The sequence below is a fragment of the Elephantulus edwardii genome, unplaced genomic scaffold, assembly GCF_000299155.1.
Source record: "Elephantulus edwardii isolate Elephantulus edwardi_28Jun2011 unplaced genomic scaffold, EleEdw1.0 scaffold00004, whole genome shotgun sequence".
NCBI classification, from domain to species: domain Eukaryota; kingdom Metazoa; phylum Chordata; class Mammalia; order Macroscelidea; family Macroscelididae; genus Elephantulus; species Elephantulus edwardii.
This window is the reverse complement of record NW_006399754.1, coordinates 13,552,952-13,580,633: the sequence shown is the minus strand read 5'-3', so window position 1 is coordinate 13,580,633 and position 27,682 is coordinate 13,552,952. Positions and strand designations below refer to the sequence as shown.

The 27,682-nt window shown below is 43.2% G+C and overlaps 1 protein-coding gene across 2 annotated transcripts in view; it reads left to right on the top strand.

Annotated features, from left to right (window-relative positions):
* The window catches only part of RAP2A (RAP2A, member of RAS oncogene family), a 52,353-nt gene continuing 24,671 nt past the window's right edge, over positions 1–27,682 (top strand). Inside the window, exons 1-2 of one of the 2 annotated variants that reach the window (XM_006879566.1) lie at positions 6–65; positions 192–319. In XM_006879566.1, the coding sequence (XP_006879628.1) occupies positions 6–65; positions 192–319 (188 nt within the window). Of the gene's footprint in view, positions 320–27,682 lie in introns of both variants that reach the window. The other variant, XM_006879565.1, reaches the window with a different exon arrangement.

Below are 27,682 nucleotides of genomic sequence, written 5' to 3'. Positions count from 1 at the left end.
GGACGATGCGCGAGTACAAAGTGGTGGTGCTGGGCTCGGGCGGGGTAGGCAAATCCGCCCTGACCGTGCAGTTCGTGACCGGCACCTTCATCGAGAAATACGACCCCACCATCGAGGACTTCTACCGCAAGGAGATCGAGGTGGACTCGTCCCCATCGGTGCTGGAGATCCTGGACACGGCGGGCACCGAGCAGTTCGCGTCCATGCGGGACCTGTACATCAAGAACGGCCAGGGCTTCATCCTGGTCTACAGCCTTGTCAACCAGCAGAGCTTCCAGGACATCAAGCCCATGCGGGACCAGATCATCCGGGTGAAACGGTGAGAGGGCCGGGCGGGCGGGCGGAGCCGGGGTCCCGGGGACCCCGCAGGCTCCGGAGAGCCTGGGCGCCCCGACTCTGGAGTAATTGTCCCAGCGCCAGAACTCCCCTCGCGCGTGTCCGCGTGCAGGGCGAGCTGGCTGGGGCCGTGGCGCTGAGCTGCTGGGCTCCAGCCTCATTGTCAGACCCATCCTCCTCCTCATTTTTGAATCAAGTTTGAGTGCTTTTGTTTCACAACTAAATTTTGGCATCCGGTTAACCAGCCCAGCTCTTTGTCTCTTGGATCATCTTTGTAACACTTGTATAGAACCTCAGAGGGAACAAAGTTTAAAACTTGCGGGAGATGAAGGGTGGTGGTGGTTTGTGTTTGTGTCAGGAGAGGGGAGCTGAACTCTGGGCGAAACATCTTCAGATTGAACAAGGAAAAAAATTCTACCTTTGCAATATTGACAGCATCAATTTGTGTTGTAAAACTGTCACATCTAGAGCAAAGGGACCTTTAGCATTTCAGGAGAGATTGAATGTAGCAGAATGAGTGTGGCAAAAATGAACTCTTAATTTATTGCAGAAACTTTGAAGACCAGTTTTCACATTATTTGAAGACACCATAGCAACTTAGTGAGGTTGCAAAGATGTATGCATGTAGGCGCACAAATACATAATTTACTAATTAAATGTTGCTTAATTCTTTAGGGAAATGAATTTTTTTTTCTCCCCTGCCCAGTTTATTCTGTTTTTCATCCCTCCCTTTTCCTTTTTTTTTTAAAATATTTTCCTGAAAAAGAACAAAAAATCGTTCTTCCAATGCATTAGCTAATTTAAAGTTAGTGCAAAAAAGCTTTTTCCTTTCTAAAGAGTTATGAATACTAGGCATAATGACTCGTGGCTTGTTTTCTGTTAAATTGGGTGTATTTCCCCTATAATTTCAAGCATCTGAGATGTTAATATCCTAAATTTGTTGGAGATTTTTGTAATTGCAGTTTAATCACACATTGGTGTGTCAGATCAATATTTGCATAGAATCATACTGACTGGGTGTTTTTTTTCCCCCCCTATCTGATTCTGTCCATAGCTGTTTGAAGATACATGCTAAATGATAGTTGTTGAGTAGACTCTAAAGACAAGCTCATACTAAGGTAGCTGGAGTCTCCTGATTTTGAGAAAGCAAGAGCCTAAGTCACGTGTGCTTAAGACTTACTCAAAAACTGACTGCAGGATTACAGGTGTTGGATTTTTAATGCACCTTGTGAGATTCAGGAGAAAGTCCTTTCCCCATTACTGCCTTTAACCAAGTAAGTTTGTCCTTTAGTATGAAATGAAAATTTTGTTTTATTTCTTTATTTAAATTTGAGCCTACTGAAATGAACATTTTCTGTGGCCTCTGTTGTTCTAAGACTTAAGAAATCAGAAAGCTTTTTTATTTCTCTAGACATATATTCTTCAAGTGGTTTATGGTCAACAGAGGAACAGTTTTGCTGTTGAGCTTAATATGTATGTGACATATAAAAGGCTGCAACCTTCAGGGGATTCAAATCTTAATTATATTCTACTATCCCATTCCCAAGACCATTCAATTCAAATGAAAAAAAAAAATCTACAAAACAGGATAGTCTTAATACATTGCTACATCTCAGTGTTTGGCTACATCCATTAAGTGATGGAAGTAAATGCTTCATCTGCCCCACCCTTCACATTTTAATATAAACATCTAAAGAAACAAGCCTTTTTTATAAAGTCACATATCCAGAGCAAACTTCTTGTTTGGCACATAGCTAGAGGACCAACTGTGACAGGCAAAATATCATTGGATAGTATAGTCCACAACATTTTAAGAGTTTCTTATTTTGTGTAGGTTTTCTTTCTCAGTATTTTAGTTTAAATTTGAATCCTGGAATAAATTAATGTACAGTGACCCAGTGTGGAAAAGATGACAGGCCAGTTGTGTTTGCCTGAATGTCATTTTAGTCATTAGTTTCTCATCTTGATGTAAAAAGACCATTGATTGGGAAGCTAAAGTAGAGTTCATAAACTTTTTTATTGGCATTTAAATATTTTCTCCACAAAAAAACACTCAGACCTTTGACATTTAAGTGTTTGATGTTTCATACTCCACCCTAACTTTGTCTGCTGGCTTCCCACTCTATAGCATATTATACGAAAATGAAATTGAAAAGAGAATGGACGTGTGTCCGTGATGCCTACTACAATATATAAAGCACATATTATGCTCAGACACTCAAGTCTGTTAATTCTTTATTCCATCCCCCCAAGTAAAGAGAATAAAACATTTTCAAATAAGTGAGTTTTCTATTCTTGTGAGAACTACTTGTTAAATTAACTAGTTAGAACAAGAAATGGTCAACAATTGTTCCCTCTTCTCTGCCCATTCTTGGCTAGTTGTTTTACATATCATACAACAATTGTTTTGCAATATTCAGTGTCACCATAATGCAGATGCCTTAACTGAAGAGACTTATTATCTTGCTAAGACAATCAAGATGGATTGACAGGGTGACTGCAGCAATGGGCTCAAGTGTATCACAGGTGGTGAGGGTGGCACAGGATAGGACGGATTCAGATCTGCTGTTAATAGGGTCGCCGTGAGTCATACTCGACTCCTAACAACACAACACCTAACAACAGCAACAAGACCAGTCAGTGATGGAGAGGAGATTTAACCCCAAATCTGTGGAGCCCACGTACTTTGCTCTTTTTTCTTTATCAGACAACCTTTCAACTTGGCCATTACCAGCTAATTCACTATCTAACCTTTGGTCCAGGTGTGATTCAACAAAATCTAATGTAATAGATGTAATTTAAAATTGCCTAGTAGGTGACATTTTAAAAAGTAACACAGCATGTTGCAAGGAGGGACTAGTCTTTGGAGAGGGACGTCATGCTTGGGAAGGTGGAGGGGCAGTGCAGGAGGGGAAGACCCCTGATGAGATGGATTGATTCAGTGACTGAGGTAATGAGGGTAGGTGTGTCAGAGATAGTGAGATTGGCACAGGATAGGGCAGGGTTTAGGGCTGTTCTACATAGGGTTACTATGAGTTGCAGGTGACTTGACAGCATATAACAACAACACCACAGCAAATACAGTTCATTTTAATAATGCAGTTTATTTACCCCACCATGCCAGTCTTGGTTTTCTAGTGGTGTTAAAATAAATACCACAAATACATCATTAACAAAATCATTTGTTTTCACATAGATAGGGAAGCTGGATATACAAATTCCAAATACAGTTTACAGAGGAAGACGTCTTCTCTGTTGGCTTTGCAGGGAGGTTTGTGTCTTTCAACTTCAGCTTCTGGGTTCCTTAGATACCTCCATGTGTCTTGGCTTTTGTCTCACCCATCTCTCTGCTCAATTGTTTAATTTCTTTTCTATCTCAAAAGAAATTGACTCAAGATATACTCGAGGCTAATCCTGCCCATGTAACAAAGCCAGCGCATTCCAAAATGAAGTTATAATCAGAGACAGAGGTGAGCATTTACAACACGTGTGTGGGAGACACACGTGTAATTTAATACATAACATTTGGCTTGTTGACTTCCCCAGAATTCATGTCCTTACCTCTCCCAAAACATTCACCCCATTGCATCATCACAAAAGCCTTAAATTAACTTCCAGTCTAAAACTCTTACCTTCTGAGTCATCTAAATCAAATATGTATGAGGTTTCAGGCATGGTTTATCCGCAGGCAGAATTCCTCTTCATCTGTGAACCTGTGAAATCCAGAATTCAGGTTATCTGTTTCCAAAGTGTAATGGTGGGACAGGCTCAAGTTACAATTGCACTACAAATGGAAGAAGTTAGAGGGTAAAAAGAGATAACAGGCACCAGACGTTTGCTTCCACGAGTTAGTGCAGTGCTAACTACATGTTGGGCTAATGGTAAGGTCATTGGTTTGAATCCACTAGGCTTTTTGAGGGAAAAAGCGGATGCAGGCTCCATGCTTAACCATTTTCATCCTTGGTAACTTGATGGAAGGACCTTGATTTTGAAGCAGCTCAGTGGCAGTAAGAAGTGAGGGTGTTGGAGGATTTTGGGTTGCTGGTGCTTTGCTTCCTGCGCCTGGTTCCTGCCCTCTGGACCTGGTGTTGGCTGTGCCCTCACCTTCATCGCTATCTTCTCCGAGCACTTAGACAACAGCACCAGTTCCTCAGCTCAGGGTGGCCCCCCTGCCTCGGTCCATCTGAGTGGTGACCCAGCCCCTCCACCCCACCAAACCCTGATGTTTTTCTGCCAGGCTCCATGGCTGCTCTGCCCCTCAGCTTCAGATGGTGGCCTCTTCTTGGCTCACCTTAATGGCAACCCCACAGCCGGGAACCAGCCTGGCGAGGATCCCACCAGTGGAGACCTGGAAGGCTGTGCCCTGACTTTTATGATCCAGGAAGTGTGGCCCCACTCTTTGAAATGAAGAAGGCTTTACTTCCTGTTCCCTTAAGCACGTCTGCTGATGTCTGTCATCAGGAATGAGCATTTCCTGGAGAAAAACACATGTGAGTCCTCTGGCTGTTTCCTGCTTGTAGAATTCCAAAAGGCAGACGGGGTTCTGGTCTTCTGTTCTTTCACTGTCGCCTTCAGTTTACACTGATGGTTGGGTTTTGGCTTTGAGGTTTTGGTTTTTGCTGTGGTTGCTGGTTAGATCCATCAGTCACAGGCTTCGTCTCTCTAGCAGCACATCCTGGAGCCGGATCATCTGTGTGCAGCCGCAGCCACCTCGGTGAACACTCTGGAACACTGTCCTTAGTTTGTGCGCCAGATCTTGGAGTTCTCTTCCATGCTGCAGTTAACTTTCAAATGTATCTTTTTTCTCTCCTGTTCCTCAGTGTTGCTTAGAAATCTCATTAGTCAAATATCCAACTTCATCACTTGTAATAGTTCTAAATCTTTGCCACTGTGTAAAACTTAACATTCAACCACTTGGTCATGTTACTGGTGTTGGTTGTCTTGGAGTTGAGTACGACTCGTAGTGACTCTATAAATAGCAGATCTGAACCCTGTGCTGCCCTGTGCCAACCTCACAACCTCTGGAACACTGGAGCCCATAGCTGCAGTCACTGTGTCAGTCCACCTGGTTCAGGGTCCTCCTCTCCTTGGCCGTCCCTCCACCTTTCCAAGCATGATGCCTCTTTCCGACGAATAGCCACCCCTGGCAACATGCTCAAAGTATATGAAGCTTTACCATCCTTGCCTCCAAGAAGCACGGTAGCAGCACCTTCTCCAAGACATGTCTGTTTGTTCGTTTGGCAGTCTATGGGATATTCAGTATTATTCCCCAGTATGTTCAAAGGTATCACATTTTCTTCTCTCATCCTTAGTCATTGTCTAGCAAGTGACTGAAAAGACTGTGGTCTGAATCAGGCATACCTTAGTCCTCAAGCTAACATCATTGCTCCCCAGTAATTTGGAGAGGTCCCTGACTGCTGACTTTCCCAGTGCAAATCAGTCTCCTACTCTCTTGATTGCTGGTACAAAAGAATATCGATTATGGATCCAAGAAAGATAAAGTCATTGACAGTTTTCTGTCATTTGTTAACAGTCTCAAAAGCATGCTCATGATAGTCTTTTAAAGCCCAGCTAGAACAATATTTAATGTCCTCCTTTATAGCAGCATTCCTTATTATTTGTATCAGCATTGCTGGAACCTGAGGCAGTCTCAAAAATGATAGTGGCTTTTCTGTATCTCTCCTCACTTCCTTTTCCAGATTGCCTTTCTTGTCTATAATTCTCCCATCAGTCTCTTTAAGGCATTGTAGGCGTTTACTTTTACGCTTTACTATTAGGTAATTTAAAGTTCTTTGAGCTTCCACCCATAACCCAACCCCAAAACCACTTCCACATTTGAGGTTGCTGGTAGAACAGCACCCCACTCTTTGATTACCTTTGTCTTTGTTACCTAGTGCTGCTTTACAACTTGAATAGCACAGGTGGATGCCTTGAGCCACAGATGTCTTTTCTCACAGATTCTGTCATTGCCATTGAGCTGGGATTTGGAATGGACTCAGAGCGGACCTTCCACTGTGTTTCTGGAAAACACATGGGAGGAGATTGCCCGACTTTCTCCCAAGGAAGAATCTCTGGTGGATTTGGACCACCAGTGAGGCACAGCCTTTGGGTCAACAGCCCAGCCTCCTAAAGACCATGCCACCAGTGCCCCCTTCTCACTGTGGGGTCGGAACTGACAGTGGAGGAGCAAGTAGTCAATTGCTTAAGTGCAAGTTGAAGGTGAAGTTGTGGAAAATTAAATCAAGATCATGTGGGTCAACATATGGCCTTGAATACGTCCTGCTTGAACTTGGAGACTAAATCAAGAAGATCTTTTACACAGACCCATAGATGATTGGCCATTCTTCTCCCACAGAGCAGCTGGTAGCTTTGAACCGCGCACCTTTGGGATTGCAGGGCAGCTTCTCACTACAGTTGAGGAGGTTAGAAACCTGAATTCAGAGTGCCATCCTGGAGAAAGACTTGCCCTGTCTACCTGCTTTCTTTTCAGCATTAGCTTTCTCAGAGATCCCTGTTCTCTTGAGAATGTATCTTACGGCTTTTTTCTTGTAATTGCCTAATAATCTCTTGACTCAATACACCCTGTGATAATCTTACCTCATTAACATAACAGACAAAACTACAATCACAGGCACAGAGGTTAGGATTTGGAACATACTGTGGTGGAGGATATAGAATTCAGTCTGTCACAGTATCCAAAATATTGCCATTTCAACGTGTGATCAGTATTGAAACATTGCTAATTAAGTATTTAATTGTATAAATTCTTGAAATCCAGAATTTTTTTTTTCCATTTATAGCACAGCCCTCTTTAGAGTGGCCACATTTCAAGTGCGAATAGCTGCTTATGACTTCAGGTTACCATATTGGACATCATAGGTCTAGGACATACATGTTTTGGAGAAATCCTTGCTTCTCTAAGCCCCGGTGCCCTTATCTATGATGTTAGTAATAAGATCCACCATGCTGCGTTGCTGTTAGGATGAGGTGAGACCTAACACCTAGTTACTGCCTTTAAACTTTTACTCTTGACATTAAAAAAAAAAATAGAGGAAATAATCAAAATTTGTTATCAAGACTTAAAATGTATTACTTTTAAAAATAGAGTTTAGAAAACCATAACGGAGCCAAGCTGTGGTCTTTCTAGTTACTTGTGAGGCATCTGAAAGTTGGACTGTGACTAAGAATGACACAAGAACACTTGATGCCTTTGAGTTCAATTGTTGGAGAATATTGCATATCTCAGAGACTGCGAAAAGACAAAGGGCTAGGTCTTGGAGAAAGTGCAGCTGGGCTGCTCCTTGGAGGCAAGGATGATGAAGCTCCGTCTTACGTATTTCGGGCATGTTCTTAGGAGAGATCGTTCCTTGGTAAAGGACATCAGACTCGGAAAGGTGAGTCAGCGAACGAGAGGAAGACCCTCAACGAGATGGTGACTGTGGGCTCACCTATGTCAGAGGTGATGAGGATGGCACAGGGCAGGGCAGGGTTCACATCCATTGTTTGTAGGGTTGCTAGGAGCCTTAGTCGACTCAACAGCATGTTAGAACAAGAGGCTGTGAACTGAAAGGTCAGCTGTTCAAACCCACTAGCCATTCTTTGGGACAAAGATAAGGGGATCTAGTCATTTTAAAAGTAATTGTTGTGGAAACCCAGTAGAGGACTCCATGAGCCTGAATCTACTTGACAACCATGGATTTGGTATTTATGGACAAGATACGAGTTCTGGAGGCACAGTGGTTAAGGTTTTTTTGTGCTAATGATTAGCAGTTCTAAGCCACCCAACGGCTGTCTCGGACAAAGACCCGTGGATCTGTTCCCATGGAGATGACAGTGCAGGAAACCATCTGGACCAGGCCACTCTGATGTCTAGGGTGGCTGAGAGTTGGAACCTACGCCCTCTACTTTAGTGGGCAGAGAAGAAATATTTAACTAAGTAGACCACTATCAGGGGAGCTCTGGTGGCCTGTTGGCAAGAAACCTGCACTGCAGTCCCTAAGGCACGCGGTTCAGAGCCGCCAGTACTGCCTGTGGGAGAAGGCTGGGCAGGCTCCTCCTGTGTGATTAACGGCCTCTGAAAACCTGCTGGAGGGTCATCCGTGGGTCACTTCCGATACTGTGGTACACAGCAACAACCGCAGACCACTATCGCAGCACATCCACGAAAGGAACTTTTTTATGGGTAGACATTTGTGCTTTTTAAGAGAAGGGTAACAGACTTTGTTTTTAGGTACATATATGCATTTTCTTTATCAAGCACAATTCAGTTAACTGGAAATGGTGTTCTTGGGGCTGTTTTTTGGAGTGGGTTTGTGTTTGTTTGTTTTTTAACTTTGGATGGAAGCACACACAAAAACAAGAGCTATAGAGACATGGAACATGTTTCAACTTAAAGGGAATTCCTTCTCATTCCATAATTATGCCCCTCTTTATTATTGTTTGCTTTTGAACCCACCCGCCATGCCGTGTGGGAGAGGAGAGGCAGCCTGTGACACTGAGAGGCGCTGTCGTGGTTCTGACCTCATGTCTACCGGAACCTGACACGAGTACCTGACCTGTGTCCTTGGGTTAAAAGCCTCACTCCTCCACCACGGGACCTTATAAGAAGCACCAGCACATGCTTGGGCCTTTCTGCCCTCATCTCCTATAACCCTGTCTCTCTCATCACACTCCAGCACATAGACCTTTGACCTGTCATTGTTAGGTGCCATTGAGTTAGAACTGACTCATAGCTGACTCTCCAGTGGATTTATAGAGGCAGTAAATCACCTGGGAGGAGATTGCCCACCCTTCTCCCTAAAAGCATCTGGTGTATTTGAACCAAGTGTCTTTGGGTTGGCAACACAGCTCCTTATCAGTAGGCCACTGGGCTATTAGTGTGTTGACAATACCTTTTTCTGGCCTTCTCTTTTCCAGTTGGACCTTTTTGCAGAGCTAATTCGTGCCTCCCCTTTTCTCTGTGTTTAAGAATGCTCGTTGTCCCACACTAGATAGCTAGCGTCATCCTTTCCCTCAGCCTCGTGGATTTGGCCCACGTTACTGACTCTTCATCCTCTCCCTCAGCATCCTGGACTGACTATCCGTACTCTTCCTTTGCTTAGTTGTTGTTATGTACCATCCAGGTGATTCAGACCCGCCGCAGCCCTGTGCGACAGAAGTGACGCAGAGGGCTGACTCAGACGCTGAGGTCATTTTTCCCAGAGGGAGCTCTGGTGGCCGAGTCCATAAGGAGCTGTGGTCCTGACCCGAAGATGGCACCTTCCTGGGGATTCTAAGCCACCGTGGGCTCCTGGAGGGAGCTGGACAATCTCCTCCCGCATGGTTGACGGCCTGAGAAAACCTGCTGGAGGGTCTGCTGGGAGTCAGCTCTGACTCGACAGCAGTGAGTTCGAGCGTCACTTACAGGAGCCGATGACCAGACAGGCCTTTTACCCCTCGGAGCCACTGCTGGGTCCAAACTGCTGACCTTCCAGTTAGCAGCAGAGAGTTTTAACCGCACCTGCACTAGGGGGCCTTCCTCTTCTTTATGTCACAATTTACATTTGTGTGGCTTGCCTTTCTTACTAACTTTCTGACAGCTCCCAGCACATTGGAGAAAAGGGTGATCTAAAATACAAATTTGACAAAGCTGAGATGAAGCAAAGGAGCCCTGGTGACAGAAAACTCGAAGGTCGTGGCTCTCAGGTGTTCAAATCTACCAGCCACCCTATAGGAGAAAGAGGGGCGTTCTCTTCCCGTGCTTCCCATTTAAAGCTGTAGAAAACGCATTGGAGGGTCAGCTGTGAGCTGCTTCGGTGGCAATGAGAGGGAATATTTAGTGAGAAAAGTGTTATACTTGTGTCTTAGCTTTCTCAAATGTTTTCATTTTATAGAGAACTTTTTTAAAAAATATAAATTCACTTTGCAGGTAATGTAGATGATCTCTGTGCAGCTCGAATACTTGTAGTTGGAGTGATCATGGAAATGGTAAAGTTTAATATAAGTTTTAAAGAATCAGTCATGTATTCCAGATAGAGGAACTGACAGAAAAATATAATACATTTATTAGGTATTAAATATATGAGATTAACTGAGCTAGGAATTTATAAAGAAGTATGAGGAATAGTAGAACTGAAAAAAATATAACACCAAGTTGTAGGAGGCCAGTGACTTAAGATACTGTTGTTAAGGAGTAGGATCAGAATTTTTTTTTTAAGTGAAAGTAATGACAGTTTTATTAGAAAAGTTTTATTACATCTCAAGAGAGCGAGACAGATCCTTTTCTGAAAGTGAAATGGAGAAAGCCCTGTACTGCGGTGGTGATATAGTAAATGACGTGGTGATAGGAGTCAGGAAGTAGCATTTTAAAAGTCCGGATGATCTAGTTTTGTGTGAAATATAAGGGTTCTGAGTTAGTGTAGTGCCTGTAGGAATAGAAAAGAAAGATGAACCACAAGTAGTGAGCAAGTAATGCTGTGAAAAAGGAATTCTTCAGATTTCGACCTCGAGGGAGAGGGAGTGATTAGAAGTAATGCTGACATTTTGAACTTGAATGAATAGGACTACGGAGGGAAATACTGTTGCTTGGATTAGACACATCTTAGTCTTTAAGCTGACATCCTTGCTCTGTAGCGCTTTGCATCATTTCTGACAGTCTGTTGTCTCAGTGCAGCATGTCCTTAGACTTCTTGATTGCTCCTGCCCTAAATCTTCATCTGGATCCAAGTAAGACGATCTAGTCTATAACTTTAATCTTTTCCCCATCTGTCATGGTGTTGTCTCTTGGTCCATTGATGAGGATTTTTGTTTTCTTGATGTTAAGATGTGATCCATAATGAAACTGTAGTCTTTGATCTTCGGTTGCAAATGCTTCAAGTCTTCTTCACTTTCTCCAAGCAGGGTTGTAGCATCTGTATAACACAGGTTGTTAGTTGAGTCTTCCTTTAGTCCTGAAGCCACATTCTTCTTCATATAGTCCATGTAAAAAGAGCAAGGGCCACATGGAGATGGCCATATCTGACCTTTACCGACTTGGCAAAGGGGAACTGGCCCTGTCAACGTGAGCAACCCAAAACCATTTTCCATGAGGTCAGACATATCCTCTGTGCTCCCACATCTCTTTCTAGTCATCCCGACACCAACCTTACTGCTTTACTGGGTTCAAAATTCAGTGTCATAGACCACAGAACCATATTGGGGAAGACAAAAGGCTATAATTGAGTTTAGTAGCAGATTCCAAAATGTACTTGCAGGCTTCTCAGCCTTGAGCTTTGCAGCTTCAGGCCAGTGTTACAAGTCTCTCAGTCCTTCCAATATTGGCTCTTCCTTCTCCGTAGGCTTCCAGCAGACTTGGGCCAAGCACTCTGAGCTCTAGTTCAGTGGTGTGGCTGTTCCAAGGTCCTCTCTGTCTGTGCCATGCCTCTGCTTCTCCCCTCGCTGCTCTGCCTGCTGCTCCCATTGGCTCCAGTCTGGCTGGCACAAGCGTCTCTGACCCTGAAGGACACATTGTGTTATCTTCCTCTTCCATTGCTGGTTTGTGTTGTTATGTGACATCAAGTTGCCTGCAACCCGTAGCTACTCTGTGTTGCTCTGAACCCTTCCCTGTCCTGAGCCAGTATCACTAATTTTGACACACCAACCCCCATTGCCCCAGTCACTGCATCAGTCAATCTCATCCCGGGTCTTACTCTCCTGCACTGTCCCTCCACCCTTCTGAGCATGATGTCCTTCTCCAAGGACTGGTCTTTCCTGGCCACATGTCCAGAGTATGTGAGACAGAGCTTCAAAATCCTAGCTTCCAAGGAGAAACTTGGTTTCACCCTCTCCAAGACAGACTAATTTGTTTTCTTGGAGTCCATAGAATGTTCAAGACTTTTCTCCAGCACCACAATTTGAGAGCCTGAGTAATTCTTCTGTCATCCTTAGTCATTATCCTGCTCTCTGATGCATAGCAAGTAATTGCAAAGACCATGTCCTGGATTAAGTGCACCTTATTCCCTAGACTGACATCATTGCTTTTCAGTACTGCTGGTAGGAAGGTTTCTTTCTGCTGTTGGATCCACTGAATTTAATGGCAAGACTAGCCAATCCCCTGTGGACAGGAGAGACTAACCAGTCAGTCCCCTTGTGGGATTCCCTAGTGGCATATTCCCACAATCCCCATGGTAAAAGTCGAATTCAGTGGCTAAGCAAGCCATTGTGAACAATAAACCCTTAGCACCACAGTCCAGCTCCTTGAATCATTTGTTCAACATACAGATTAAATAGGTATGGAGGAAGGATACAGCCCTGATGTATACCTTTCCTAATTTTCAGCCATGCAGTGTTCCCTTGTTCTGTTTAGATACCTGTCCCTTGGTCTGTAGACATTGCACATGAGGAGAATGAAGTATTCTGGAATTCCCACTGTTCTCAGTGTTAGACTTAACTACACAGTCAAACTCCTTTTTCTAGTCAACAAAAAAGAACAAACATCTTTCTGATATTCTCTGCTTTCAGACAAGAGCCAAACTCAGTGGTAAAAGGAGAGGGAGAGATAGAAGTAATGCCGACAGTTTGAACATGAATGAAGAGCAAGGATTCTGGAGGTCTAGCGGGAGATTAGTTGTTTCGGAGATAGTAAACATCCAAGTATATGTGGCTAACATAGAACACGAAAGGTGAACAGTGCCTAAGAATTGGTGCCTTTTCGTTCTGCTGGAGGAGAGTACTGAAGATCCCATGGACTGCAAAGAGAACAAACAAGCATGTCTTGGAGAAAGTACAGCCTGCTCCTTGGAAGCAAGGATGGTGCAGCTGCGTCTTATGTATTTTGGGCATGTTATTAAGAAGGGTTGGTCCTTGGAGGCAGGGTCATGGTTGGAAAAGTGGAAAGAGAGCAAAAGAGAGGAAGAAGACCCTCAAGAACTATCATAGCAAGTCAAGTCATGTCATAGCATGTCAAGTGACTGTCATAGCAGGGTCAAGTGTGTCAGATGGGGCGAAGGAGAGAGCAGAGTTCAGACTCATTGTCCATGGGGCTGCTATGGGTCATAGGTCTCATAACCACTGCTGCTTTACCTGGAACGAAGTATCTCCACAGACTGGTCCCTGGTGATAAAATGTCCAGTATATGAGTGAGACAGACTCACTCTGCCTTCGCTGCTTCCAGACAGATTTGTGTGTTCTTTTGGCAGTTCATGGTATATTAAGTATTCTTCGTAAGATAAATGGGGGACCTTTATTACAACAGGCAAGAGGCTAGAGACCTCTTAAAATAGGGGAAAGAAAATGAGGAGGTACAATTTGTATGTCACTTCCATGACCATTTTCAAATGATCCAACCACTTGTGTACGCTAGTTCCCCTCGTGAGAAATAACCATAAAGACTCGTTTGAAAATAAAGGTCAATTGCTAATTAAATTGATAATTTTGGTCCTGTAGAGCTAAAACCAATAGAGTACGAGAAATGGTGTCTGCATCAAGTGAGTGAAATTCCAGAATTATGCTACTACTTTTTTGTTTATAAAAGTCCCTTTCTCTAATTTGATACCTCCACATTTATAATCTAAAGTGGAACTGCCAAGCTACAGGCCCCTAACAGCCATTAGACACTGTCTATAGCCTGAAGTCTTCTTAAAGAGAAAATTCTGGTTTTGCTACATAGTTAAATAAGGATATCCTCATTGTAATGACTGAGTTGAGGATTAGAATAACTTGCTTTTTGCCATCACACGATTGGTATCTCAGCCTTTCTATGGATATGGCCCCAAAAGCGAAGAACGGCACCCCTATCCCTCCAAAGACTGAAGCCAAAGCAAACGCGTTAAAGGCCAGGAAGGCGCCCTCAAGGGCATCCACAGCCACAGCAAAAAAGATCCACGCGTCACCCACCTTCCAGCAGCCTGAATCTCTTGAGAGTCTGAAGGCAGCCTAGATATCCCTGGAAGAGTGTCCCCAGGGGGAACAAGCCTGACCACTATGCCCTCATCAAATATCCCCTGGCCACTGAGTCAGCCATGAACAAGACAGAAGATAACAACACACTTGTGTTCATTGTGGATGTCAAGGCCAACAAACACCAAATCAAACAAGCTGTAAAGAAGCTCTGTGACATAGATGTGGCCAACACCTTGATTAGTCCTGATGGAGAGAAGAAGGCTTATGTTTGATTTGACTTGTTCCTGACTATGATGCTTTGGATATTGCCAACAAACTGAGTCCAGCTGGCTAATTCTAAATTCAAAGTTTTCTCCCCATAAAAGAGAAAAAGATTGGCATCTCGGTCTGTGATGTGCTCATCTAGGTGTTTCTATAGTTAGGTATGTTGATAATTGTATCAATAATTTTTATACTCTGAAGTCGTGTTATAATGAAATTTCTTTTTCAAAAGAAGTAAAAGTAATTTAAGTAGCTGCTTTTACGTAGATAAAGCGGAGCAGCTGTCCTGTCCTTGGACACTGAGTAACCCTTAGGGCAAGAACTTTAGAATGATCTGAAAGGGTCCTCCATAACTGACCGTTGTGTGAGAAATATTCAGACCAGGCAAGTGACAGATACTGACCTTCTCGATGTTATTTGTTGTTATGTGCCTGTCACCTGTGACACAGTTACCGTATGTACAACAGCTCTGAAGCGTGCCCTGTGCTGAGCCAGTCTCACTCATTCTGACACACCAACCACCATCACCCTAGTTACTCTACAAGTCCATCTCATACAGGATCTTCCTCTCCTATACTGTCCCTCCACCCTTCCGAGCACGATGTTCTTCTCCAAGGACTAGTCCCTCCTGGCCACATGCCCAAAGTATGTGAGACAGAAGTTCAAAATTCTAGCCTCCAGGGAGAAACTCGGTTTCACCCTCCCCAAGACAGACCTATTTGCTTTCTTGGAAGTCCATGGTATGTTCAAGACTTCTCCAGCACCACAGTTCGTAGGCGTCACTTTTTCTTCTGTCATCCTTAGTCATTGTCCAGCTCTCTGACGCATAGCAAGTAACTACAAAGATCATGGCCTGGATTAGGCACACCTTAGTCTCTAGACTGACATCATTGTTTTTCAGTACTCTGGAAATGTCCCTAACAACAAATTTTCTCATTGCAGTTCATCTTTTGATTTCCTGACTGCTAGTCTCAAGCAAGCTGTAATGTTAACAACCTCAATCTCTTCTCCATCTATCATGATGCCGGCAATTGGCCTCGTGGTGAGAATCTTTGTCTTCTTGATGTTGAGCTCCAATCCATATTGAAGACTACAGTCCTTGACCTTCTGCAGCAAGCACTTTTCAGGTCTACCTCAGTCAAAGCAAGCAAGGTTGTGTCATCTGCTTAGCTAGGTTATTGATGAATCTTCCTCCAATCCTGATGCCACATTCCTCCTCAGAAAGCCCTGCTTCCCAAATGACCTATCTGTTCTGCATATAGATGTAAAAGTTAAGGAGATAGGTTGCATCCCTGACCCACTTTCCTGATTTTAAACCATGCATTGTTTCCTTGCTCTGTTCTGAGGACTGCTTCCTGGCCCAATTACAGGTTTTGCATAAGCACAATCTAGTGCTTTGAGTTTAAGGAGGAGATAGGGAAACTGATTAAATGTCTTTTAATGATACAGCCAATTAAAATGCAACAAAGTTGGGACTTTGTATTTGCTGATCTTTTTGGTAGCAATATGTGTAAGTGATTCAATTTTTACACATAGTCTAGAAAATTACATACACAATATAATGCACATATAACACAGCTTTTCTCACAAACTTTGGGCGTGCTAGGAGAGGCTGTTCCTCGAAGAGGGAAATAAAGCTTGGAAACGTGGAGAGAGGATGGTCAGCAAAAAATACAAAGACCTTGAACAAGGTGGCTCAAGTGTGTCAGAGATGATGATGATGATGGCATAGGATAGGTCAGGATTCAGACCTGCTGCTGTTAGGGTCACTATAAGTCACCCTATTTAAATTCAACAGATATTTAAATGAAGGTCAAGTTAAAAGTCAAATGTCTATTGATTAGATTTCAACCCAGATGGACCTTTCGTAGGAATTCCAAGGCTGTAAATCATCATAGGAGGAGACTGACCAGTTTTTTCCTTCAGAGCCACTGCTGAGGGTGCCCAACCTTTGGGTTAGAGGTACAGCTCAGTGGGGACTATTACCATCACCACTTGCTCCCTCACTCTCTCATTGCTATCAAGTCAGAACTCATGGTTCCCATTCAGTGGGTCTTTGGAGGCTGCTCATCTCATGAGAGGAAATAGCTGTTCCAGAGGGCACCAGTGGATTCGAACCACCAAAGACATGCTGACATGCTGCTTCTGGTTAGCAGCACACCTCCCTGTGGATTACACCACTAGAGGTCCTTAAATTCAAAGTCACTAATGTGAAATGATTACACTATTTGGGACCTCTCCATATTATTGAGTAGTAATGATGTCTATTTGAGGACTAAGGTGCATCTGATTCAGGTCATAGTCTTTCCAGTCAGTTGCTGGGCGTCTGAAAGCTGGTCAGTGAACAGATGACAGAAAAAGAATTGATGCCTTTGATCTGTGGTGTTGGGGAAGAGCCCTGAGCATCCCATGGACGGCCAAGAGAATGAACAGATATGCCTTGGAAGAGGGGGCAGCCGGAGTGCTATTTGGAGGCAAGAATGATGAAGTTTCTCCTAACATACTCTGGGCATGTTGCTAGGAGGGGCTGTTCCTTGTAGAGAGACATGATGCTGGGAAGGGTGGAGGGTCCGTGAAGGAGAGGAAGACCCTCAACCAGGTTGATTGACACGGTGACTGCTGCAGTGGGCTCTTGTGTGTCAGGAAGTGTAAGGATGGTGCAGGATAGAACAGGGTTCAGATCTTTTGGTCATAGGGTCACTATGAGTTGTACTCGATGGTACCTAACAAGAAATGCAATGTAAATAAAGTTAATATGTAATTAAAGTTAAATATATGAGCTAGCGTAAGATTCTTGAGTTCCTAACTCAGATACTAATAGCCTGTAATACTGAAGTCATGGTTTGAGAAGTTCGGTAATAAATCAACACAAGAAGGCTGTAGAAGTTTGATGCATTTAGTTCGCTAAGTCATTCAAGCCTGTTAGAAATGAGCTAATTAGACGTTGAAGAAAACTCTGAGTAAGTTATTTAAAATAGATCACAGCATGAAAATTAAATGTACTTTTAAATTATGCATTATTTTTTGTTTAAAATGCTACAATGCATTCACCAAAGAATAAGATAGGAGGGTTGTGGTAGGTGTCCCGCTTTCTTGAATATATTTAAGATTTTAAAACCTACCAGAGTTCTATATTAGGAAGAAATATGCTTAATTATAAGAATTATTTTTGTAAATGTTCTCTCTCAAATGATAAAATAACTGAAAAAATACCAGATTTCTCTCTTGTCTCTTATTTGTTTCTGTTGATCCACTAAGAGGAATGGCTGTCAGTTTCTTAACCATGATCTTCAGTGAGAAATACATTCCACTTAATGATCAAGTGGACACCATGTAGACACACATGCATATATGCAATTCACATGTAAATAAAAAAACAGAGCTTCAAAAAAACAATAGCTAGTCTTTGCCTTAGAACTTGTATTGTGTTTTATATTTGATTCTTTTCTGTCTTAATGAATTTTAAATGTCCTTAAAAAAAATAACAACCAAAACCCGTCAAAATTAAAACACAGCAGCACTGCCTTCCAGCTAGTTCCTACTGCAGCCCCTCCACTGGGTTCCTGGCTGTGATCCCTGGAGGAGGATACTTCTCGTCCTTCTCCTGGGGAGTGGCTGGAAGCCTGATGACCCACTAAATTTAAATTGATCCCATGACCACATGCTTTTGGAAAACTGTTATCCAAGGCATCCTACTTGAAGAAAAATAAGTGAAACAATCCTTTTAATACTTTGAAACACCTTTTCTCTTTTTTCTCCTGCCTTTTCATTTCTACCAGTGCTATTTATGATTGTTGTTGTTGTTATGTGCCATCGAGTCGTTTTGCCACTCATAGCGACCCTATGCACAACAGCCCTAAATCCTGCTCTATCCTGCGCCAACCGCACCGCCTCTGACACACCCATCCCGATTACCCCAGTCACCGAATCAATCCATCTCATAGAGGGTCTTCCCCTCCTGCGCTGTCCCTCCACCCTCCCAAGCATGATATCCCTCTCCAAGGACCCGTCCCTCCTGGCAACATGTCCAAAGTACGTCAGATGAAGCCCCAGAATCCTTGCCTCCAAGGAGTAGCTTGGTTTAATCCTCTCCAAGATGAATCTGTTTGTTTTCCTGGCAGTCCATGGTACATTCAGTACCCTTCTCCAGCACCACAGCTCAAAAGCGTCCACTCTCCTTCTGTCCTCCCTAGTAATTGTCCAACTCTCTGATGCATAACAAGCGATTGCAAATACCATGGCCTGTATCAGGCGCACCTTAGTCTCCAGAGAGACATTGTTGCTCCTGAGTACCTTAGAGAGGTCCCTAACAGCAGACTTTCCCATCGCGATACGCTTTTTGATTTCCTGACTGCTGTTGCCAAGAGTGTTGCCTGTGGAGCCGAGCAAACTGAAGCTGTGAACACTCTCATCCCTTCGCCATCCATCCTGACGCTGCCAATTGGTCCAGTGGTGAGAATCTTTGTCTTCTTGACATTGAGCCTCAGTCCATACTGAAGGCTGCAGTCCTTGACCCTTCGCAGCAAGCGCATGAGGTCCTCCTCAGTTTAAGATTACGAGAAGGAAATGCCTCTCACTGTGCAGTGTTATTAAATGCTGCCATTACCTTGTCTTCTGTGGTACCCAAGGTTGCTGTGAGTCAGAGTCGACACTGTGGCACCTGTATTACAAAGAAAGGAATTGTTGTTGGGTCACTTCTGACTCATTGCGACCCTGTAAACAGCAGGATAAATGCTGCCTGGCCCTTCTCAGCCTATAGTGGTTATAGTGTTAGAGTGTGTTGCTGTGTCCACTGTGTCAGTCTGTCACTTTGAGGGTCTTCCTTATTTTCTTGTACCTCATTCATCAAGCATGATGTCCCTCCCCAGAGATTGGCTCCTCCCAGTAACATGGCCGAAGTATGCGAGAGAGAGTTTTAACATCTTTCATTCTAAGCAGCATTCTGTTCCTACTTCTTCCAAGATGGATAGCATACTTTTGGTAGTTCATGGGATAGTCATTATTTTTTTCTCAACTGCATCAATCCTTTGATTGTCTTAAATTCATTGTCAAGCTTCTGTATGCATACGCAGTGATTGAAAATGCCGTGACTTGGTTCAGGCGTACCTTAGTCCTCTACGTAACAGCACGGCTTTATAACTCTTTAAACGGATCATCTGCAGCACATCTGCCCAACAATGATACGTCACTTGGTACACTGGTATTCTTTCGGAGAGTAAAGCACACGAAATCCTCTTGATTGGTTCAAATGTGTGTCTGTTGGTCTGTGCTCCACTTCCACAGGAGCACAATGAAACGTTTTGAAGTTGCCATTCTTCAGTATTCTCCATGACTTGTTATAATCCAAACAGTAAAGACCTTTGCATAGTCAGTAAAACACAGTTAAATATCTTTCTCATATTTTCTGCTTCCAGCCAGGATCTGTTTGACATCAGCAGTTATGGTCCTCATTCCACATCCTCTTCTGAAACTGGCTTGAATTTCTGTCAGTTACCTCTCACTGTACTGCTGAAATTGTTTTTTCTTTATCTTCATCAAAATTTTGTTTGCGTGTACTAGTAATGATATTCCTGAATGACTTCTGCATTCCGTTAGATCACCTTTCTTTAGAGTGAGCAGGTATGGGCATGCCTTCTGTAGTCCAGATGGTCTTCTTCCACCTTTCTTGGTGTTGATGGGCTGCATCAGTTTGTTGAAGTATCTCAGTTGGTGTTCTGTCAATGCTTGCAGCCTACAGGCGTTTTTCTTTGTCAAGGAGCCCTGGGTGGCACAGTGACCAGGGGAAGTGCCGACTATCCTAATCAGAAGAGACACACCAACAGTCGGTTTTTGTGGTGTTTTTCCCCGTGTCTTCAATGCAGTGTGGATGGCTTCATTTAGAACCCTCAGTTCTTGATCAAGTGTTAACCTCTGAAATGGCTGAATGTTGATTTTCGGGGGGTGGGTGACTCTTTGTAATCCTTCCAATTTCTTTTTATGTTTCCTTTGCATTCAGTAGTTTGCCTGGATAATGTTTTCCCACGTTGTTATGTACTGTTGAGTCACTTGCGACCCTATGTACAACAGCTCTAAACCCTCCTCTTACCTTGAGCCAATTTCATTGTCTCCAACACACCTACCCCCATTACCCCAGTCACTGAGTCAGACCATCTCATCCAGGGTCTTCCTTCTTTTTTGTGCTGTTCCTCCACCCCTTCAAGCTTGAAGCCTTTCTCCCAGGACTGGTCCCTCTTGGCAACATGTCCAAAGAATATGGGAGAGAGTCTCAAAATCTTCGCCTCCAAGGAGCAACCTGGTTTCATCGTCTCCGTGACAGACCTGTTCTCTTAGCAGTCCACGGGATGTGCAGTACTCTTCTCTAGAACCTTTAATATTGAAACTCAAGGCTTACATGATCTCTAACCTACTCTTGTTTTTCCCATTATTTGTTCCTTTTGTTCTAATTGCTCATTACAGATTGTTACAGAATTTGCAGCACAGATCCTGAGTTGTTTGTTGTGCTTTGTATCTTTCCTTCTCCTAAACCCCCAAACCAAACCCACTGCTCTAGAGCTGCTTTCCAACCCCTCGTGCTCCTCTATCAGGTATCTGAGGCTTTAGGTCTTTGTGGAGGAGATTACTCATTTTGAGCCTGCAGAGGAGATAGTGAATTCAGTCTGCCTCCGTTTGGGGTGGTGGCCTGATACTTTAAGTCCTAAGCCATTGAGGCTTCTTGTCCTCCTAGATGCCTGCATTCATTGGCTATAAATGGTGTCGTATGTTATTGTGAGTTACAGGAATTGCCATTCCCTCCCCTCCCCCTCCATGTATTTAGGACCTATTGAACATACCATGGACTGGCAAGAGAACATATGCATCTGTCTTGGAGAAGGTGAAACCAGGAGCTTCTTGGAGACAAGAATCTTGAAGCTCTGTCTCACATACTTTGGGCATGTCGGCAGGAGGGACTAGTCCTTGGAGCAGGACATCACGCTTGGAAGGGTGGAGGGTCTGTGTAGAAGGGGAAGACCTTGAATGAGATGGCTTGACAACAGTGACTGTGGCAGTGGGTCAGGTGAGTTATAGATGGTGAGGTTGGCTCAGGATTGAGCAAGGTTAAGAGGAATTGTTTATTGGGTCACCAGGAAGCAGGAGTAGCATCCACTTCTGTAAACAGCTTGCCTCCGGAAACTCTATGAACCTGGAGAAAGGGTGAAAGTCACGCACGCAAGTGTCGAGGACTTTCGTTCATAGGGTCGCTATGAGTCACCTGCGACTCAACGGCACTTAACAACAACAGCATGAGTTGCTGACTTGGTGGCGTATAACAACATCCTTTAACAGACACATTAAGTGTTGAATAACATACTTTTTTTAAAGGTTGAAAATAATCATGGACCTTTTTTCAACACTAAAAGCCATTCATATGGTAAACTTTTTCATGGCTTGTTATATATATAGTACTGCATCAACAGGGTTTTAGAATAAGTTGATTCTGAAAAAAGTTTTGTTTGTAGAAAAGTCATGAAATCGTTTGTCAACCTCAAATTTTATGGCTTAAGCTGTCTCATTTGCATTACCTTGCCTTGGGCGTTATGTGGAATAAGTGTAAGGCACTATCTTTGTCCTTCTGGTACACCACAATTTACAACTTAAGAATATGTTTTTGACAATCTAAATTAATTACTTGCATGTACACTCACACACATTTTATTTCTAAGTGTCAAACATTTTTCACCCAAAATACTGTTTTTACTAGGTCAGTTTTCCCAAGGACTTTTTCGTGAATTCTAACTCGTTATAGGTCAGAAGTTTGGATAAGACTAATAGCAATTAAATTTACTTTGATATGTATTTGATGACACTTAACAACAAAACAACAACATAGAGAAAGATCAGTTGGCCTAGTGGATGGAAAGTGATGCTACCAAGCCAAAAGTGGGTGACTCAGACCTGTTTTTAATATTTTTGGTCGTTCTTCTAGGTTGTATAGCCCTGGTCTTGTCCACTTGTCGTACAGAGGTAACTCGTGGTTGCTGTGAAGCTGAACGCTGTGACACTGATGTGTCAAATGCGAGAATGGTTAACCGTGGCGGACAATGTTTGGTGGAGCTCCCTGATTAAAACAAGCTTGGAAGCAGGAGTGGCATCCACTTCGGAAATAGCTTGTCTCTGGAAACCCCATGAACTTGGAGAAACGACCTAAGTTATACAAGTGTTGAGGTCTTTTGTTCATAGGGTCACTAAGTCGTTTATGACTCAGTGTCACTTAACAACAACATGGTTAATACGTTTTGATTGTCTCTTATTAAAGCCATGGTCTTTTCAGTTACTTGCTATGCATTCGAGAGCTGGACAGTAAATAAGATGATAGTAGAAGAATAGATGAGCTGTGATGCTGGAGAAGAATACTGAATATCACATGGACTGTCAAAAGAGCAAACAAGTACATCTTGGGAGAAAGTGCAGCCAGAGTGCTTCTTGAAGGCAAGGATGCTGAAGATTCATCTCACATAATTTGGGTACAGTTGTTAAGAGAGGCTATTCCTTGGAAAGGGACGTTATTCTTTGAAAGGTGTAGGGTTGGCAAAAGAGAGGAAGACCTTCAACAAGATAAATTGATACAGTGACCGGAGCAATGGGCCCAAGTGTGTCAGAGATTGTGAGGGTGGCACCAGATAGGACAGGGTTCCAGTCTTTTGTTCATAGAGTCTCTGTGAGTCATACTTAATTCAACATCTAACTACAACTTCAAAGATCGTCTAATGCAGATTAAGAAATGATGAAGGAACTCTATATTGTTATGTGCTTTTGAGTCAAAACTGCCTCATAGCTTACCCACCAGCTGGCGTTCAGAGGCTGTAAAATCACAAGAGAGGAGATTGCCCGTCTTTGTCCTGCAGAGGACCCTTGGCTTTGGATTGGCAGTGTAACTCCTGTATTACTCACCATTCTCATTCATTTTATATATATGGGTATTAGGGTAGAATGTTGATTCTGCTGTACAGAGGTAACTAGTGAGGGTGAGCACTGTGACACTGATGAGTCAGATGCATTAACGGTCACCCATGGTGGACAGTGTTTGGTGGAGCTTTCCGATTAACACAAGCTTGGAAGCAGGCGTGGCATCCACTTCTGAAATGCTTTGCCTCCAGAAACTATGAATATGGAGAAACGACCAAGTTATACAAGAGTTCAGGTCTTCCGTTCTTAGAGTTGTTCCATCTCTCTCTCTCTCTCTCTCTCTCCCTATCTATCGCATTTAACGAAACTAAAATATCTAACTATAGTTTATATAAAACTAAGGATCATTCTGGCTGTACTTCTTTCCAGACAGATTTGTTTGTTCTTTTGGCAGTCCATAGTGTAAATATATTTAATACCCTATGAATAGCAACAGAGCTTATATACATACGTGTAGATACATAAACACTTGCAAACCAACTATAAATTAAGATGATTTTTTTAAAGAACAGGTAGTGAGATTAACTGGATCAAAAGAGCAGTTTAACTGGATCAGTTGTTAACCCAGTTTGCAAGGTACTCTAGTGGTGCAGTGAATTTAATGTAGATTTTCTGACAAAAAAGTTAGTGAATCTCTCTTTGGGAGAAAAGGGTTACCAGCTTCTCCTGGGGAGAAAGATAACCCTAGGTGGTGGTGCTATTCTGTACCCTGTGGGGGATCCCAGTAGCCCTGTAGGGGTTACTGTGAGTTAAAACCCACTTGTCAGCAGTGGATTAATCCAGTTTCTATATAACGTGAATGATACTGAAAATGTTTTTTGGTAGTCTGACTGCAGCAGTGATAATGTTTGCATAAACCCTCTACTGAGTCTCCAAATGGCTGTCAACCAGTTCTGGAGTGCAGTTACCTCCCAGGGGAAAGATCTTAAGTCAACCTTCAGTATCTGTCTGTGCAGTTACTGCTCACAGAGCAGGACGGGCAGGACTGCAGGACGGGCAGGACTCCAGCTCAGTGCGGTCACAGCAGGAAGCAGGCTGTGATCCACCAGCAGCACCTTTTACGCTGAGAGGGGCAGCTCCAGGCTGGGCTTTTACCTTCCCTGCTTAAGAAGCTAGGGCCTTACCAGTGGCAGGCTCCCTGTCAGAGCGATGTACATCTCAGAAGGCTTAATGACAGAAGAGGTTTATTCCCAAGGCTACCCTGGGTATTTATTTTGATTTTATGGAAAAGAAGTGCTTGTCCATATACAGAGGCAGGAACTATTTTGCAGGGAGGAGGGCTATGGGGAGGTCTATTCCATTGCTTCTAGTGTGACATCAGGATCAGAGGAAGACTCATCAACAATCTGCATTATGCAGATGTCACAACCTTGCTTGCTGAAAGTAAGAAGGACTTGAAGTGCTTGTTGCAGAAGATAAAAAAACTACACCCTTCAATATGGATTACATCTCAGCATCAAGAGATCAATAAACAACATCATTATAAATGGAGAAAAGAGTAAAACTCAACAATTTCATCTTACATAGATCCACAACATCTATCTATCTATCTATCTATCTATCTATCTATCTATCTATCTATCTATCTATCTATCATTTAACGGAACTAAAATAACTATAGTTTATATAAAACTAAGGATCATTCTGGCTGTACTTCTTTCCCTTGGTAGTAGTAGTCAAGAGATCAGTAACATTGGGAAAGTCTGTTTCGAGGAACTTCTCCAAATTACTGAAACACAGGGACGTCAGTTTGAAGACTTACGTATGCCTGATCCGGACCATAGTCTTCTCAGTCACTTGCTATTTATCTGAGAGTTAGACAGTAAATAAGGATAACAAGAGAAGAATAGATGACCTCAAGCTGTGGTGGAGAGAGTACTGAATTTCACATGGACTGTCAAAAGAACAAATTTGTCTTGGAGAAGGTGCAGCCAGAGTGCTTCTTGGAGCAAGGATGGCAGAGGGTTGTCTCCCATATTTTGGGCACCTTCTTAGCAGGGGCTGTTCCTTTGAAAGTGACACTATGCTTAGAAAAGTGGAGCATCAGCAAAAGGGAGGAACACCATCAGTGAGACGGATTGACTGACTGCAGCTGTGGACCCGAGTGTGTCAGAGATTGTAAGGTTGGCACTGGACAGGACAGAGTTCGGATATGTTGCTCAAAGAGTCACTGCGAGTCATAATTGACACAGCAGCATCTAACAACAACAGTTCATTTTAAAAACTTAGCCCAGAAGTTTTATTCGCAGATAATGCTGATTGATCTCTAACAGTTGTCTAAATATTTTCCTTGTTTGGTGGTGGTGGTGGTGGTGGTTGTTACGTGCCATCGAGTCACCTGCAACTCATAGCGACCCTCTGTACAACAGCCCTAAATTCTACTCTGTCCCTTCCCAATCGTATTGTCTCCGACACACCTATCCCCCTTATCCCAGTGATAGAATCAATCCATCTCATCCAGGATCTTCCTTTCCTGCGCTGTCCCTCTACTCTCCCAAGCATGATGTTCCTCTCCAAGGACTGATCCCGCTTTGCAACATGTCCAAAGTATGTCAGATAAAGCTTCAGAATCCTTGCCTCCAAAGAGCAGCCTGATTTCACCCTCTCCGGGATGAACTTGTTTGTTTGTTCTTTTAGTAGTCTATGGTATAGTCAATACTCTTCTCCAGCACCACAGCTCAAAGACATCAGCTCTCCCTCCAGATCTCTGATGCATAGCAAGTAATTGCAAAGACCATGGCCAGTATCAGGCACACCCTAGTCTCCAGACTGACATTGTTGCTCTTCAGTACTTTGGAAAGGTCTCTGACAGCAGACTTTCCCAGTGCAATTCATCTTTTAATTTTCTGGCGCTAGTACCAAGAGTGTTGCTTGTAGAGCCAAACAAACTGAAGCTGTCAACAATCTTAATCTCTTCACCATCTGTAATGCCAGATTCCTTCTCATAGACTCAGAACCACCTCAGAGCTGACCCTCCAATGGGGATTGCAAAGGCTGTAAGTCACATGGGAGGAAATTGCTCGTCTTTCTCACTTGGGGAAGCTGGTGAATTCGAATCAGCCACCTTTGGATTTGTATTGGCAACACAACACCCTATCCACTTGGCCTCCAGGGCACCTTTCCCATCTTGAACATGTCTCAATTTGTGTAACAAGTCATGTGACCACCGGAGACTCTTACCTCAGATTTCCTGTTCTTGGAATCTGAACAGTTTGAATTCCATATTTATATGTATTTTTGTGAAAGCTGAAGCTTATAAGTAATTTCTTTCTTTGACCTGACCAGCATCCTTTATGTTCTACATTTGTGGATTGAAGTGAGCAAATTCTTAAAAATCTGGGCATTTGGCTTAGATTATGTGTTTGTGGTTTTTTTTTTCTTTTTTATTATTTTTGTGTGAGTGTACCATCAAATCAGATCTGACTGGTACAGGAGGAGATTGTCCCTCCTTCCCCGGCAGAGCATCTGGTGGATTCAAACCGTGTGCTTCTGGGACTGTAGTTGCAGCTCCTTAACATTAGGCCACCAGAGCTCCCCTACGTTATGTGTTTTAAAAGTGGACTTCTTTTTCATTCAGTGAGCTGGGTTGAAGGTGGCTGCAGCTTCTCTGCCATTCTGCCTGTTGAGAGGAAGGGTTAGTTTCCTTTCTCCTTGAGTTTGAGCTGTCCTGTGACTACTTAGACCAGTAAACTATGGTGGAAGTGATTCTGTGCCAGTTCTTTGATCCTAGTAGTTGGCAAGCCACCCCCTGAAAATCAGTGTTTTGAGATGATTGTGGAAGTGGCGTGTGAGAGGAAATAGAGATGTGAGAGATTGGAGGTGGGGCCAGAGAAGACACTGTTGGAATCACTTAGGCACGTGAGTTCTGTTGGAAAGGCAAGGACTTTTTTTGGTAGTGAGAATGAAATTGTAGGGACAGATTGTCTCGTATCCAGGAATTCTAGCAATGCCCATCTGCTGCAATCACTATTATTGTAGACCCCTTGTTAGAGCCCCTCATCTCAAGCCTCGTTACTGCCAGAGACTATTGGAGGTGTTTTTTGATTTAACCTCCTTCCTGCCCTTCCTCTAAAGTGATTTCTTATAACTCTCTCCGTTTCAAACTTCTTTCACGTCAGTGCTAACTCTCTCATAATCCCTGTTCTTTGACACTCTCTGTTGGGTGTTGTTGGGTGTCACAGGATCTGCCACGAGTGATCATTTCCAGCTCCTTTGTTCATTACTTATTTGTTTCTCTTTACCTTTTCCATCTGTCACCTGTTACTTCTTGTTTGGATGAAAAAAT